At 40.8% G+C, this 17077-nt stretch overlaps 1 protein-coding gene across 6 annotated transcripts in view; it reads left to right on the top strand.

Moving 5' to 3' along the window:
• The first annotated feature begins 9747 nt into the window (after positions 1 to 9747).
• The window catches only part of STK17A (serine/threonine kinase 17a), a 55572-nt gene continuing 48242 nt past the window's right edge, over positions 9748 to 17077 (top strand). For 4 of the 6 annotated variants that reach the window (XR_006965229.1, XM_047096654.1, XM_047096655.1 and 1 more), the window contains exon 1: positions 9748 to 10083. Coding sequence is in view for 5 of the 6 variants with exons in the window: in XM_047096654.1 (XP_046952610.1) it covers positions 9887 to 10083 (197 nt within the window). In the remaining variant the exon portion in view is untranslated. The remainder of the gene's footprint in view (positions 10084 to 17077) is intronic. The other 2 variants (XM_047096653.1, XM_047096651.1) reach the window with 1 other exon arrangement.

Below are 17077 nucleotides of genomic sequence, written 5' to 3'. Positions count from 1 at the left end.
TTATCTCTTACCTCACTCTCCTAGCCACACCCCCCAAATACGTTTTTCACCTGAAAGCATTTGCAGTCATGATTTGCTCTGCCTGAGATGCTTTTCTGCATGTCTGCAAGATTCTTTTCCTGTCTTTATTTAGGTCTCTGCCTATTTGTCACCTTCTCACAGAGATGTTTCCTGGCCAGTGTATCTGAAGTACTGCCTCCAGTCCCTCCCTATGTCCTATTCTTGCTTCATATTTTTCCCTATTCCTGCTTACTTATTTGTACCTGACACTGTGTTATACAGTTGACCCTTGAACCACACTGAGCTTAAGATGCTGACTCCCCACGCAGTTGAAAATCCAACTTTTGGGGGCGCCTGGGTGGCGCAGTCGGTTAAGCGTCCGACTTCAGCCAGGTCACGATCTCGCGGTCCGGGAGTTCGAGCCCCGCGTCGGGCTCTGGGCTGATGGCTCAGAGCCTGGAGCCTGTTTCTGATTCTGTGTCTCCCTCTCTCTCTGCCCCTCCCCCGTTCATGCTCTGTCTCTCTCTGTCCCAAAAATAAATAAATAAACGTTGAAAAAAAAAATAAAAAATAAAAAAAAAAAAAAAAAAAGAAAATCCAACTTTTGACCCCCCAAAACTTAACTACTAATAGCCTACTATAAACCAAAAGCCTTACCAATTATATAAACAGTCTATTGACACATATTTTGTATGTTATGTGTACTCTTACAATAAAGCAATCTAGAGAAAAGAAAATGTTTTTCAGAAAATCATAAAATACAAGTATAGCACCATACTGCATTTATTGAAAAAAAGTCGCATATAAGTGGACCCACACAGTTCAAACCCATGTCGTTCAAGGGTCACCTGTATATCAGGTTTTTTTTATTGTATCACCTCCATAATAATGTAAACTCCAGGAAAGCAGGGATATTTTTTTGCTTTACCCTTACAGTACCAAGAGCAGTTCCTGGATGAGTAAATATTCACTGGATATTTCTTTTTTTTGTTGTTGTTTTTTGTTTTTTGTTTTTTTGTTTTTTTGTTTTTTAACGTTTATTTATTTTTGAGACAGAGAGAGACAGAGCATGAACGGGGGAGGGGCAGAGAGAGAGGGAGACACAGAATCAGAAACAGGCTCCAGGCTCTGAGCCATCAGCCCAGAGCCCGATGCGGGGCTCGAACTCACGGTCCGTGAGATCCTGACTTGAGCTGAAGTCGGACGCTCAACCGACTGAGCCACCCAGGCGCCCCCACTGGATATTTCTTAAATAAATTAATGAATTAATTTTCTACAGAGTATCAAAAACTAATGAGGCTTCCAGTTTCCAGTTCTGCATGTAAGGTGCTTATAAACTGCCACTCTGTCCTAGCAACACATAAAAACCTGAACAGACTCAAAAATCAACTCTCCCTGGATCCATAACAGAGGGAGAGACACAGAGAAAGCTAAGCAAAGATTCTTGAGCAGAAATTGCTGCAGGAACCTTTGCCAAAGTAGGAAACCCTGAACTGTAATTGACAAATTGCTGGAAGTTCAATGTGGACAAATCTGAGAGTCAAAAACTCCAGTCACAGGGAAGCCTCCACAATATTATGAGAGCTACTTTCAGATATTTAACAGGTCCCCACAGTAGATATCAGAGAATAATCTCATCAAGCTTCTGGCGGGGAGAGGGCAAATGGAACCATTCTGAAACATCCAAGAGCACTTTGCGTGCTTTGGTTTGTTTGTTTGTTTTTAGTTTATTTATTTTGAGAGAGAGAGAGCAAGAACGTGTGCATGCGTGAGCATGCACGCGCGCAGACACACACACACACACACACACACATACACACACATGTGAGAGAGAAGGAGAGAATCCCAAGCAGGCTCCACACTGTCAGTGCAGAGCTTGATGCAGGGCTCAATCTCACAAATCATGAGCTCATCGACCTGAGCCAAGATCAAGAGTTGTACACTTAACTGAGCCACCCAGGTGTCCCTAGAGCACTTTGTTCTTGTCAAGGCCTGTCCTCATAGGAAACTAGTTAATCAGATCTTAACCTGCTGGGGTGTTATTAGAGTGTAATTGACTTCAGGGAAAGGAAATACCACAGACTCCAGGCCAGTCTGGAATTCCACTTGGGAGAAGAGAAAATACCCAACTCCATACTCTCCCAGCTAAAGAAAGAGAAGCAAACTGACTTAGAAACATTTGTGAAACTCACAGTCCAGAGGCACAGGCTCACTGAAAGACTGAGCCCTAATCATGGATTATAGAACACTTCCCTCCCCAACATCACACCACCACATTACTAAAGGCCTATGTACAGCAATTTCTTTAATGCAGTACCTCATGTTTGACTATCAAGAAAAATCATGCCTATCAAAAGACCAAAATGGAAGACACATTTTGAAGGGAAAGAGCAAGCAAACATCAGAACCAGAAATGCCAGGGATGCTGGAATTACTAGACTGGGAAGCAACCACGACCAATATGCTACGGGTCTAACGGATAGACAACATGCAAAAACAGATGGGAAATGTAAGCAGAGAGATGGAAATACTAAGGCAGAGCCAAAAAGGAATGCTAGCCAAAAAGAATCAAACACAGTGCAACAGAGCTGAAGAATGCCTTTTATGGGCTTATTAGTAGACTGGACACAGATGGGGAAATAACCTCTAGAATTGAGGATATCTCAGTTGTAACCTCAAGACTGAAAAGCAAAGAAAACAAAGACTGGGAAAAAAAACCAGTAGAGCAGACTATGAAAGCATTGTGGGACAATTACAAAAGGTGTGGGTCCACGGTCAGGTCTGTGGTTGGCAGGAATGTTACCAGGAGCACGAAACGAGTGTAACTTCTCCCAGGTCCCTAAAGCATTCTCATTTTGGATTCCTAGGCTGGTCCCTGCATATGCAGGACTGTCTCTGGACTGCAACAGAGCAGGTCTGGAGTAAGGTCATAGGACTGCTTCAAGGAGCACAGACGGATCTGAAGCTGGTGGACCTGTTTAGCAGAGATGCCCAAGGGCTTGTCTACTGCTGGGTCCCTGAGCAGGTTCCTGGGCAGGTATAACTGCCTCAAGATCCTCTGGAGTGGAGCTAGAGTTGGGTCACATGACTACTTCAGGGACTGTAGTTGGGTCTGAGGTCAACATGCCCTATTTCTAGGGGCATGGACAGGCATGGCTCCTGCACCCCCTGGCAGGAGGGGCTGGTAGCAGAACCAAGAACAAGCAGAGACTGAGCCAAGTCCACAGAGGGACAAGGTGGCTTCTTCTTCTTCTTCTTCTTCTTCTTCTTCTTCTTCTTAGTTCATTTATTTATTTTGACTGAGAGAGTGAGAGAAAGCAGGGCAGGGGCAGAAAGAGAGAGAATCCCAAGCAGGTTCTGCACTGTCAGTGCCGAGCTTGATGAGGGACTCAGTCTCCTGAACCATGAGATCATGACCTGAGCCCAAGTCAAGAGTCAGATGCTCACGAACTGAGCCACCCAGGACAGGGCTGCTTCTGTTCCACAGCTGAGATGATAGTCAACAGGCCTGCCAATGGTGCATGAGCCCGCTTTCTCAAAGTGGCTGTCCTCAGTCTTGGGTTCCACTGAAGTGTTACAACCTCCTCCCCAGATCCCAAAATTCTTACAGTCACTTTTGTCTGTGGGTAGCTATCAAATATTTGCTTCTGTGGGAGATGTGATTTGGGAACCTGTAATTCTACCATCTCACTGATGTCATCAATACCAATTGTCTTGATTACTGTAGCTTTGTGATAAGTCTTGAATTTGGGTTATGTCAGTCCTCTGGCTTTGTTCTTTCCCTTCAACATTGTGTTGGATATTCCAGGTCTTTTCCCTCTCCATATGAATTTTAGAATCAATATCTACAAAATAATCCAGTGGGATTTTTATTGAGATTATGTTTAATCTACAGACCAAGATGCTGTTATTTTGAGGCCTCAAGAAAGTACCTGAAGCAAAGTCTTAAAAAAACAGTGCCTAGAATACATTTAGTCAAGGGATTTAATAAATTTCATTTCTGAATAGTCTTATCTTTTTAAAAATTCTTTTAATGTTTATTTATTGTTGAGAGAAAAAGACAGCATGTGTGGGGAAGGGGCAGAGAGAGAGGGAGACGCAGAATCTGAAGCAGGCTCCAGGCTCTGAGCGGTCAGCACAGAGCCCAACATGGGGCTCAAACTCACGAACTGCGAGATCATGACCTGAGCCAAAGTCGGACCCTTAGCTGACTGAGTCACCCAGGTGCCCCTCAACCACCTTATCTTGCATAGGAGACAGAATTTAGGAATTAAAACATTCCTAAACATTCCTGCATCAGGTCAGTAAAGTCCAGTACAAAACAATTACGTCTGTGTCTGCAGTCTTCATAGAACATAAGAAGGCTGACCTTTACTCTCCTTTCATTTCCTGGGAGATATCATCAGAAAGGATTTTGTAAGTAAATGTACTAATCTTCTTTCTTAATGTTGTGCCTTCAGATATCGAACTGTAAATAGTAGAAACTAAGTCATGGGGGGGGGTATTTTTTTTTAAGTGTTTATTTTAATTCCAGGTAATTAACATACAGTGTTACATTAGTTTCAGGAATACAGTATAGTGATTCAACACTTCCATACCACACCCAGTACTCCTCACGACACATGCACTCCTTAATCTTCATCATCTGTTTAACCCAACCCCTGCCCCTCTCGCCTCTGGTAACCATCAATTTGTTCTCTATAGATAAGAGTCTGTTTCTTGATTTGTCTCTCTTGTAGAGTCATTTTTATGGTTGATTTTATTTCTCTTTTATTTTTCAGAATTCATGAGGGTATTTCTTCCTCATCCTCTTCATGAATATTTATTTATTTAATATAATTTATTGTCAAATTGATTTCCATACAACACCCAGTGCTCATCCCAACAAGTGCCCTTTTCAACGTCCATCTCTCCATGAGTATTTAAATAGGATTTAGGAGAGGGATTCTAGGCACCTAAGCTGCCGCTGTTTAGGCGGTCTTGATGATGCCCTCTGCCTCTTGCTCAAAGATTTACATAAATCTGTTATGTATTTTATGTAATAATAACCCCCAAACTCCAAACATTATAGCCAATAAAATACCAGTTATATTATGTTCTCAACCATTCTGAAGTGGATCCACATTTTCTCTCATAAGCTGACATGCTCTCATTTTCATATTTGCATTGTAAAACACTGAACTGCAAGAATTTCATTCAACTTATAAAAATATTTCTTATACTTTTCATTATCTCTTCTACATGAATTAAGATATTTAATTTTCTGGGGCACCTGGGTGGCTCAGTCAGTTGAGCGCCGACTTCGGCTCAGGTCATGATCTCATGGTTCATGGGTTCCAGCCCCCCATTGGGCTCTGTGCTGACAGCTCGGAGCCTGGAGCCTGCTTCTGATTCAGTGTCTCCCTCTCCCTCTGCCCTTCCCCCACCCATACTCTCTCTCTCTCTCTCTCTCTCTCTTTCTCTCTCTCTCTCTCTCTCTCTGGCTCTCTCTCTCCCTCTCTCTGTCTCTTAAAAATAAAATTTTAAAAAACATTAAAAAAAGATATTTAATTTTCTTAGCCAATAAACACTTCAAAGTTATATAGAAAGTTGTAATCTAGGAGTTGAGTTGCACATTTATCAACATATCAAAGAGTATTAGCTGATCATTTCACTGGATTCCACAACATTCATCAAACAGCTATTGTATTACATGGTATAGCGGCTTCATTTATGTTCTCTCACATTCCTGTGCTATCAAGCCTGAATCCTCAATATTTGTGAATTTTTCTTTAGTTTCACAACAAATCTCCTCACAGGATTTATCATATATAACTCTGATAGAACAATTGTCATTCTCTCAAATGTCATCTTGGCTTAGAAATGCTAAATGGCAAAGAAAATGAAAAAAGAGATGGCCATCATGAGCTACTCCTTTCTAAACAGAATTCTGAGAAATAGTCACTGACAGATTAGAGCCCAGTCTTACATTTGACCTAAATGCTAATTTTGGCACCAAAATGAGAAGTACAAATCAATCTTTTTTCTTTGACAGCAGATATCAAAGGAAATTATGTTTTTCAGTTGAACTGCCGGTCTCACAGGCATACTTATCCTCAAGGAGCTTAGATCTGTAACTTGCACATCATTTCCTAGAACAGTGCTCTGATATTTAAAAAATGGCAGAGGTTTGGACATATGGCAAGCTTCCATTTGAATTGAACAGGGAGAAAGAGGCTGTGACTTAAGCCCCCATCAATAAATGGAGAGATAGGGAGCACCTGAGTAGAGGTGAGTGGTGTTTAAAATAACCATTGTCTGTGCCTGGATGGCTGCACTATGCAATATTTATTTTAAAAACAAAGCTTTACATTTAGTTCAATAACAAAAGTAACATAATAGTTGAAAGACATTTAGGAAGTACAAAACAAACGAAAATTACTCAACAATAGTCACTTCACTCAAAGACAATCACAGAATGATAATTCTGTGTCTTCTCTCTTCAGTGCACTTTTAAAATATAATAGAAATAATATTGAACCATTTTTATGGCTATAATTGCAAAGCAAGTATAGTTCAGTATTATTAACCCTTTGAACAATGTTGCCTAATAGCCTATCCGTTAAATACATCATAATTCATTTAATTTTTCCCTTATTGAAAGATAACTGAGTGTTTTGTATTCAGTTCAGCCACATTTATTTATTGATACTTATGGAGTGTCAGTTATACACTGAGGGTACAGAAATAAATGGTCTCCATCCTATCTAACTAGGAAGAGAGAAAATTATTCATTTATAATGCAGTTTGATAAAGATAAACTCATGATGATATAAAAGCAGACAGGCCACATTCTATCTCAGTCTGATAGAATCAGGTAAGGTGCCCTATAGAAAGTAATAATCAGAGTTGTTGGAAACGTGTGGTAAAATACACATAGAATCAAACAAGGAAATAAAAAGCAGCTGTGTTTTTATCCTTCTGGTCTTTTTCTCCATTACCACTGATGACGGGAGTTGAATAGCACTAAAAATCTTTGCTAATTTTACTGGCAAAAGTGGAACCTCTGGCTAATTTATATTTCTTTGATTCCTGGTAAATTTGACCATTGATGTGGATTTATTATATCTGTCCTTTTAAAATATCTTCTTTTTTTTTTTTTTTTTTTTTAATGGATGCCTGGGTGGCTCATTCGGTCAGTGTCTGACTTCAGTTCAGGTCATGATATCACGGGTTGTGAGTTTGAGCCCCACATTTGGCTCCGTGCTGACAGCTCAGAGCCTGGATCCTGCTTCAGATTCTGTCTCCCTCTCTTTCTGCCCTTCTCCCACTCATGCTTTGTCTCTGTCTCTCTCTCTCTTTCTCAAAAATAAACAAACATTTAAAAAAAAAATTTTAATGTCTTTTTTTGGACCTCCTTCTAATATAGTTTTAGCATACCTCTTAGTGATTTATATGTTCTTTATAAATTTACTATGATTTTTCTCTATAATGTTTGATACAAATGTTTCTATAGTTGGTCTGCCTTTAATTTTGTATATAACATTTTTTGATATGCAAGAATTTTTAAGTTTTTGGTAGCCAAATGTTTTCCTGTGAGTTTTGTCCCCACTACTTTACTGTTTATAAATTATTTCTCCTTTAGAAATCAGCTAATTGTTACATACTCTTTCTAGACTTTATACTCTTGTTTTATTACATTTAATAATCTAGAATATTTGGGGCCTATTTAAGTTTCTTTTTTTTTAAGTTTTTATTTAAATTCCAGTTAGTTAACATACAGTATGATATTAGTTTCAGGTTTACAATATGAGTCAACATTTCCATACATCACCTGGTGCTCATCACAAATGCCCTCCTTAATCCCTATCACCTATTTCACCCATCCCCCTACCCTTCTCCCCTCTGGTAACCGTCATTTGTTTTCTGTTAAGTCTCCATCTCTGAGGTGCCTGGGTGGTTCAGTTGGTTGGGCAACCAACTTCAGCTCAGGTCATGATCTCACAGTTCATGGGTTCAAGCCCCATGTCGGGCTCTGTGCTGACAGCTCAGAGCCTGGAGCCTGCTTCAGATTCTGTATCTCCCTCCCTCTCTCCACCCCTCCCCCCACCCCTCCCTTGCTCATGCCTTGAGTCTCTCAGTCTCTCAATAATAAATAAACGTTAAAAATTAAAAAAAAAAAGTATCTCAAAACTGCATACTGTGCTCTATTATGTTGAGCTGTCTTATACTACATTTTAGTATCTGTTAGGATAATTCTCTTCTTACAAACTTTCTTTTCTAAAAATTTCCTTGCTATTCTTATTTGAACATTCTTTATAATAACTTTTGGATAGCCTTAGCAAGTTCCAAAAGAAATCTTGTTGGGTTATTAAACTTTGTTAAATGTATTGATTGATTTACAAAAAAATTACAGGATCCAATCTCTTTAAGAACAGATTATGTATCTCTATTTGTCTTTTTTTATGTCTTCTAGAATAATTATATTCTATATAATTATAAAATAAAATGTAAGCTTTGTGCATTTTTATTAGGGTTGTTTCTGCACGCTTTTTTTTTATTCTATTGCAAATGGGATAGTATCCTCACTATCCTGCATGCCTCATATTGTTTTGAGGTAAAAGAGCTGTTGATTTATTTTTATTTTATTATATGTAATCACCCTTCTTTAATTTTTTTAATTTTAATATTTTTCAGTCAATTCTTTTGGATATTTTAGAAGTGTAATTGAATTGTCTATATTTAATGACTTTGTCTTTTCCTTCTTGACCTTTTTAACTCTTCTAATATTAACACCATTTTAGTCTTATGGCACTGCTTCCCTTCTCTACTGCAACGATGAGTAGGAGTGACTAGGAGTGAATAGGAGTGGCAAGTATCATTGTTACGCCCCTGACTTCAATAACAATGCTTCTGTACGTTTTTGAGAGATACACCTTATTAAGGCATTCCTTTTAGGGGCACCTGGGTGGCTCAGTGGGTTAAACATCTCACTTAGGCTCAGGTCATGATCTCACGGTTCCGGAGTTCCAGCCCTAGGTAGGGCTCTGTACTGACAGCTCAGAGCCTGCAGCCTGCTTCAGATTCTGTGTCTCCCTCTTTTCTCTGCCCCTCCCCTGCTCACACTTTGTCTCTCTCTCTCAAAAATAAACATTTTTAAAAAAACCCGACCTAACATTTTTTTAAAAGACCAGATGAGAACACCATGTTAAAAACCGAGTAGACTACAGACAGTTTCAGTGTCTGTTGCACAGGGCTAGTGTGAGGGCTTAATAATATTTATCCCAACTCCTGCTTCCAGATTTCCTCCTAATGGTATGAAGGAACCAGGTGCCCTGGCCAACTCCCACGTGCTGTACAGCAGCTGAGATCAGAGTCTCATCACCATTCCTCACCCGCCCAAAGTAAAGCTCCAGCTGGCAACTCATATGCCTTTCACTGAGGAGGGATCGAGTTTTGGAACACTCGGGTTCTCAACAGGTGTGTTAACTGGCTGAGGCAGTGGGTACCCACCCCCCCAACTCCCCCGCCAGGACAGAAGGGTGGTGCTGTTTCTCTTCTCCCCGAGGCCAGGGCGGCCCCCAGGCTGCACCTTCTCCTTCTCGGCTGCAGAGGGCGCGCGTGAGGTATCCGGCGCTCTAGAAGGCAGGCGAGCTCCAAGAGGGGACGAGGAGCGGTAGGGCCAGGGGGCGGGGCGGGACATGGGGCGGGGCACCCGGGAGTCGGGCGGGGCGGGGCATGGGGCGGGGCACCGGGAGTCTGCCGGCAGTAGTTTAAGCGCGCAGAGGAGAAGAGCGGGTTCCGGGAGGTCTTTCGGGCCGGCGCGTGGGAGCTGCAGGTGGGACCGTTACCCGCCCGGCACCTGAGAGCGAGCGGGGCGGCCGGAAAGGAAGCGTGCCTGCGCACCATGATCCCCTTGGAGAAGCCGGGCAGCCGCGGCTCCCCCTCGGCAGCCGCCTCAGGGGTGGGCCGGAGTCTGGCCGCGCCGCGCCGGCCGCCGCCCCCACCCCAGGCCCGCGGGCTGCTGACGGAGATCCGCACCGCCGTGCGCACCGAGCCCTTCCAGGACGGCTACAGCCTCAGTCCGGGCCGAGAGCTGGGCAGGTGAGGAGGGCGGGGGCCGGGCGGGCCGATAAGTGCCGAGGCCGGCGGGCGCGGTGGCTTGGCGGCGCCGGGGCCGATAGCGTGCTCTGTGACATGGCACAAACTTGGGTGCGGGCGGCGATATCGGGGCGGTCGAGTGGCACCAGCCAGCCCTCCGCTGGTTCCCGACGCCGGCGCGGCGCTCCCGCGACCGTGCGGCTTTCACTTGGTAGCGGGTGTGAGAAAGTCTCCAACGGCGGGCCGCCGAGACGGCCCCCCCTGCCTCCGCTCCCGGCCCTCTGGGCATCTGAGGTGTTTTCGCGGCGGCGGAGCGCGGGGGGGGGGGGGGGGAGCGTGTGAGCTGCGCCGCCGCCTTTTCCCGGAGCCAGCGAGGCTCAAGCAGACCCGGAGCTGTGCAGGCGGCTTTGGCTTTGCCCTCCGACTCGTGCGTGTTCTCCGTCTCCTCGTGTGGCTGTAAGAACGGATCGCTCCAGACGTGACAGCTTCCTCTGAGTCAGTGCTGTGTGAACCTCTCAGCCTTCGGCGGACTTCAGTTTCGGTGCCTTGGCTTTGTGCTGTTTTACTTCTAGAATATTCAGGTCCTTGTGGCTGTTAAGTTCACGGGCGCCTGTCCTTGCCTCGCTCTTTCTACTCTGCTGGCAGCTGGCTCCAGCCTTCTCCTCCCCACGCCGCTCTTGATTCGGTCTTTTCAAATTGTAAACGGCGAAGCCTGTTTGGATACTTCAGTTTTTGTGTGCTGAAGAGGGATGATCCAGTGATAGGGGCCTGAGGACTGACTTCCTTTTTGCTTTCGAACACTTTGGAGAAGTTGTCGAGAGCATCGGCTTTGGAGTCCAACCTGAGCTTAAGTCCCGGCCTGCTTGTCATGTGTGCCTTTGAGTGGGTGACTTAGATTCCCCAGCCTCCTGTTTTTGACCCATAAAATCCTATAATGACGGTACCTGTCTCGTGGGGGGTGTTGTGCAGATGCCTGTAAAGCACGTGCTGCAGGTCCTGGCACATAGCCTTCAAGAAATGGTGGTTGTTGTTGCAAAATAACACCATGTTGCGATGGGGAAAGGGCCTGACAATTGTGACAGCCTTCCTCTGGAGTCTTGGAAAAGGAGAGTCTTGTAACATTGGTTACAAACAGTATCGAAAATGTGCTACCTTACAAATGTTAAGGTAGCGTTTAGAAGTAGCTTTTTTGTGGGGCGCCTGTGTGGCTCAGTCGGTTGAGCGTCCGGCGTTGGCTCAGGTCATGATCTCAACGGTTTTTGAGTTCAAGCCCCGCGTCGGGCTCTGTGCTGACAGCTCGGAGCCTGGAGCCTGTTTCGGATTGTGTGTCTCTCTCTGCTCCTTCCCTGTTCATGCTCTGTCTGTGTCTCTCAAAATAAATAAATAAACATTAAAAAGAAGAAGTAGCTTTTTTGTTGTTTGGTTGGTTGGGTTTTGTTTTTGGGTTTTTTGTTTGTTTGTTTTTGGAGGGGATCCTACCATTTTAAAATGTCATACTTATTCCAAATGTTAACAAAAGGAAAAACATCCGTCAGAACAAGAGGTAATGCTTCACTGTGGCAGGCACTGATGAACTGGATCTGTGCACACTTTAAATATGACAGGGAAGACCTAGGGACGTACTCAGCTAGGTATTCTAATTCATGAGAATTCCGGACATTCTGAAGTAGCCCTGATCTCTTGAAGAAAGAAAACTAAGACTTTCCATTATTATTTGCTTGTCTGGCTTCATTCCACAAAAGGAAAACTGGTATTACAAAACTGAAAGATCTTCAGGTGGCAAGCACTGTCTTGTAGAGTTTAAAATGAATGATTTAATCTGAAAAAATTGATTTGTGCCCTACCAGGTGTTGCTACTGATTCCTCTAGGAATGTTCCTTTCAACTCTTGTTTTTATCTGCATTATGCAATTCACTTGCCTATAGGTGTTTATCTTCTATACATATTTGCTTATGTAAATTTCTTTACGCAAGTAATAATTCCTGAAGCAGCAGAACAATGCAGTTAGATACTTGATATAAAAAAAAATCTAAAATTGCAAAACAAAATTATTTGTTTCTTTTAGGTTCCTCCTCCTCCTCCTTTTTTGTTTTTTGTTTTTGTTTTTTTGATCACAGGGAAGTTTAATGCAGTGGTGAAGAACATGGACTTTGGAGTCTGATGGTCTGTGGTTGAATCTTAGCTTTTTACTTACCAGTTATGTACACTTGAATGAGTTACCTAACCATTTATTGACTTAGAGTTGTGGGGAGAATTAAATAGAACACGTGTTTATAGCACTAAGTCTGTGCCTGCCTTAGGAGGAGGACTCAATAAATATAACTCATTGTGTAACAGTAAATGTACATTATTTTTAATGTAACCAGAAAGCCAAAACAAGAAAACCTGCACAACTTCGTGCTTCTCTCTATGGCAAAAGTGATGAAATCTCATTGCAAAAGGTAGAGGAACTGTTTGGAACTCTCAGGAAGCAAGAGTTCCGTTTTGTGTCATAAACAATCTTTGATCCAAGTTTACAAATTCTGCCTGTATATTATGGTTCTGACATAATTGAGTGTTAATTCATAAACCTTTCAGTAGTAATGAAGTTGTCTCTTTTTCCAACTATAAACTGTGGTTGCATTTCTGATATAACTCCTCTCCTTCTGATATAGAACCTTACAAAGTTACCTGTGTTACATTTTAATGAAGAATAGATCTTAAGGTTTTTCCTAGGACATTATATTCTGTGGTCTTTTATTTAGTCAAAAATGTTGAAGAGTGAAGAGCCAGCTGTTCAAACAAAGAAATTGAGTTCTTTCAGGAGTTACCATTATCTTACAGAAAATTAAAGCTTTCAGTGAAATGGTTGAAGAGGATTTTTGAAATGGCCAATATTCGTTCTATATCCATCCATTGACAGGATGTGATGTTGATTATTTTATGAAATGTCACATTCTTTCATGTCTCCAACAGAGTCCATAGCAACCTAAATGTGGGTAAATATATGATGTAAAATTTTCTTTTGTTGCTAAAAGCTTGACTTGTTATTCATAAAGCTTGTTGCCTTTCCTTGAGGCAGGATATGTGCCAGTGTAAACCACATTAATGATTATAGATGTGGGAGACGTGACCTTCGGTTCTGAGAATATTTTCATAATGTTGATTTTCCTTGAGTTTGAGAGTACAGAAACAAAAAGAGGTTTCTAGAAATTTAAAATTATAGTAATTTCACATTGACTGATTTGCTTTGCATGTGATCTCATTATCTAATCCTCAACTTTAACATTTTTTGATGTATTCATAAATTTTATCTTTAAAAAAGGATTTTTAAAGCCAAAAGAATATATTTTTTCTTTATATTATATACTGACAGTTGAATTTCCCTTTGGGACAAAAGAGATGAATTCTCTGCTGAATGAGTACTACATAAATGTACAGTTACACAAGTGCTTTCACATGCATTATCTTATTTAATTCGCATCACATGCATGTTTGGTAAATCCCATTTTCTATGAGAAAACCAAGGCAGAAATTGATTCTTATGATAGATCACTTAGCTGGGACTCTGAAATCCCTGCCATTATAGAAGTCATGGATGTTTCTCAGAGAATAATCTGAGGTCTATCTTGTAGCTAAAGCAATTTCCCAGAGTTTTTATGAGTTCCACGCTGGGACAAACCCTGTGTTTGTTCAAATTAGACCACCCTCCTCATTTATAGTTCCCTCTTCATTTGGGCCTTATGGTGGGTAGGGATGTTGTAGCTTTCTCTTCAAAGCAGTTGAGAGTAACAAGAACAAGGAAGGATTTTCATCAGAGAATAAGAGAATGTTCAAGCTGAAGCAGATGCAGGGGCAGGTGTATTTCAAGAACTGTGTGTTCTTTACCTGGATTCATGGCTGTAGGTAATGGCTTCAGGTTTTTGTATGTTACAGCTACTTAAGCATGTGTCATAAATTGTAAGTCATAATTTCTTTAGAAATTAAAACCCTTACTAAATAATATCCATGTAGAAATTGCCTTGTTTTAGGATGGATATTCTTATTTAAGATTTCCTGGCTACTAGGTATTAGTTTGAAGAATATTTACCAATAGTTGTGTGTAATCTGATATTTTTGGATGGATTTAAAAAATTGGCTATGTATGTGGTTCAGCAACGGGAATTACTTAGGAAGTATGGCTTGTGTTCTAAGGCAGAAATATTTCATTAAGTCACCTATCTTAATTTTAAAAAGTTCGGGCTTATGAAGTTAAAATCGTAATTTAAAATGCATAAACTTAAAGATTTAATGAATTTCAGCCTTTTTACAAAGCCATAAGTAACAAAATTTTATACAGTCGGATTATTGAGCCAAGTGTGTTAGAAAGCTAAGTAGGTATTGTCATTGATTCACCTATTCAGGTAAAGAAGGAACTAGATTTATTGAGGGAACTTTTGCATCAAGTAGAGAGTTCAAATTAGACCACCTTCAAAACTCCTCTGTTCTAGGATTCTTTTTTACAAATTACTATCATTATCGTAGAACTGAGTTTAGTGCCCCAAACAATAAAAGTAGCTACTGATTACTGATCATGTTCTGAATGCTGCACACTATAGAGATGTAATTTTGTTTAGTCTTTACTGTCTTGCAAAGTAAGTGTCATCAACCTCATTTTACAGATGAGGTTAAATTAAGGCTCAGAAATGTTGAGTAAATTGCCTCAGATTACATCCACATTTATTAGCCAGAATTTAAAAGTCTGACTTTCAAAGCCCTGCCAGTTCTTGTTACTCATGGTGATATCTGGTCTGATGGACTCAATGAATTTTTATACGTAGAGTCAACAGATATTTTGGGTTTTGTTGTTTTCCTTTCCGAGGTAAAGAAGACAGGTGGAATATATTCTAGGTCTTTCTTGAATGGAACTTCTTTACATTTAAGGTATTACTCCAGTGCTATTAAGTAAATGTTATATGTTAAGCACATAAGGCACTTTACTAGGCTCTGGAAATTATTCTCAAATGTAACAAATCAATCACTACTCCCTTTATCAGCAAGGTGACATGCCACATGGGAAAATACTATGGGGAAAATAACATTTGAGCTGAGCCTTAAAGAATGGATGGAATTTCAGTAGTAGTTATGAAAGATATTCCTCTCGCCTTTGGCAATAAAATAAATAAGCACAGTGGCAGAAAAAGTCAATAAAAGAGGGCATAGCAAGTAGTCTAATGTGGTTAAGATATTAAACTTTATGAGATTAAGTTGCCTTAGAACTTTTATTTAATAAACTAACAAGAACAGTTGTATATATTCAGCATGCTGATATCCTGTTTGAGTACCTGCCATGTGCAGGGCACTATGGTGATACAAAGATGAATGATAAGGGAGGTCTCGCTAGGGAACTCAGTTTAGCTAGGGAGACAGGCGTAGTGAACAAGTTGTACTATGTCAGACCAACTTAAATAATATAATACAGATATAAACAAAGCACTTTATTGTAATCTAGAACCAAACCCAGAACCTCAGAGATCACTTTTATTTTGCTTCCTCTATATACCACTTGAATTAGCATCTCCAGTTTTTGATCTTTGACTAAACCTTATGTATTCTATTATTTGTTCACCTTTGTCTATAAGACAGCACTGGAACTTATATTTGGAATCCATCCAGTAAATAAAACTTCTCCCATCCAAAACCTAATACATTATCCCCTTATCCATACCATTCTTATAATCAGTCTCAGTTGATGGTACCACATTTATCCAGTATTCAGGTAAAAATCTACAGGTTGTCCTCTGCTTCTACTTTTCTCTTTTCCCCTCATCTCTGCCTGCAATTCCAGGGGTGCTAATGAGCCTTGACCTTCTTTTAAATGCATTGTCTTTTCCTAGCCTCTACTGCTGCTGTTTTAGTTGAGTCCCACTGCCTTGAATTATTTTATTGGTTTCCCTGATTTCTTGTTAACATTTTGCAATACACTCTTCACAGCCCTATCGGAATTATCTTTTAAAAACAATTATTTTAAAAATTCTAATGTACTCATTTTTACCATGAGAAAGCTCAAACTCCTTAGCATGTCATACATACTTAAAGATGCTCACCATGCCTTCCTAAGCTTTACCACTTAGGCACTGGCAATGCAAAGTTAACTAAAACCTAATCCTTGTTCTTAGGAAGCTTAGACTGGTGTCTAACTCAGATGTCACTTTCTCTTGTAATAATTGTTGATGTATCTTTCCTTTACCACCGCTCTGCAATATATTATCATTAAGTAATTCTGAAATATATTAATTTTTTTATATTCCCCCCAAAACTGTTTAATGAAAACCTGGGTTCTCAGTGTGTAATAGTGAACCATAGATGTTTGTGAAGTAGATGAAGAGCTCAGGAAGTTGTAAAAACTATGTAGTCCAGGAAGAATTTTGGCTAAATAGATAAAGTAGATGAGCAACAAACATCTTATGTCCTTTGAATCTCATCTACCTCAAGTCTGTATATAACTGGCTCTTAGTGTCAGAGAAACATTTATTTTTATGCCTTTGTCTCAGTAACCTAAAATTAAAGGATTAGGTACAATCACAATTTTTACCTTGAAGCTGTGGTAAAACATACATATTAGAATCCTTGTGGGGTGTGCTGTGATAATGTAATTCTTAATGTGTTCACTAGGACTCCTCACCTTGAATGCTGAATCTCACATTCCTGTGTACTGTGTTGCTCTACACAAAGAATAGTTCCAGAAATGTCTTGATCTCCTTTGGACTCCTCCTTGAGTAGTTTTAAGAGTTCCCTACTCATTGCACCAGTCATTTGGAAATGAAGGCAAGACAAGTTTCATCAAAACTTTCATGATCTGCTGTCTTACTCTCAGTTTCCGTATCAGAATGATGGACAAGTTTCTTCAGTGTGGAATAATGCAGGGATTGGCAAACTACTGCTGGCCACCTATTTTTGTGAGGCTCACAAGCTGTATAGAATGATTTTTACATTTTTTAAATGGTTCAAAATCAGAAGAGTGATATTTCATGACATG

This window comes from Lynx rufus, unplaced genomic scaffold (assembly GCF_022079265.1).
Source record: "Lynx rufus isolate CCGP_SWC_20201006 ecotype Redwood Valley unplaced genomic scaffold, mLynRuf1.p SCAF_4, whole genome shotgun sequence".
In the NCBI taxonomy this organism is placed as follows: Eukaryota; Metazoa; Chordata; class Mammalia; order Carnivora; family Felidae; genus Lynx; species Lynx rufus.
This window is presented reverse-complemented; position numbering and strand designations above follow the sequence as displayed.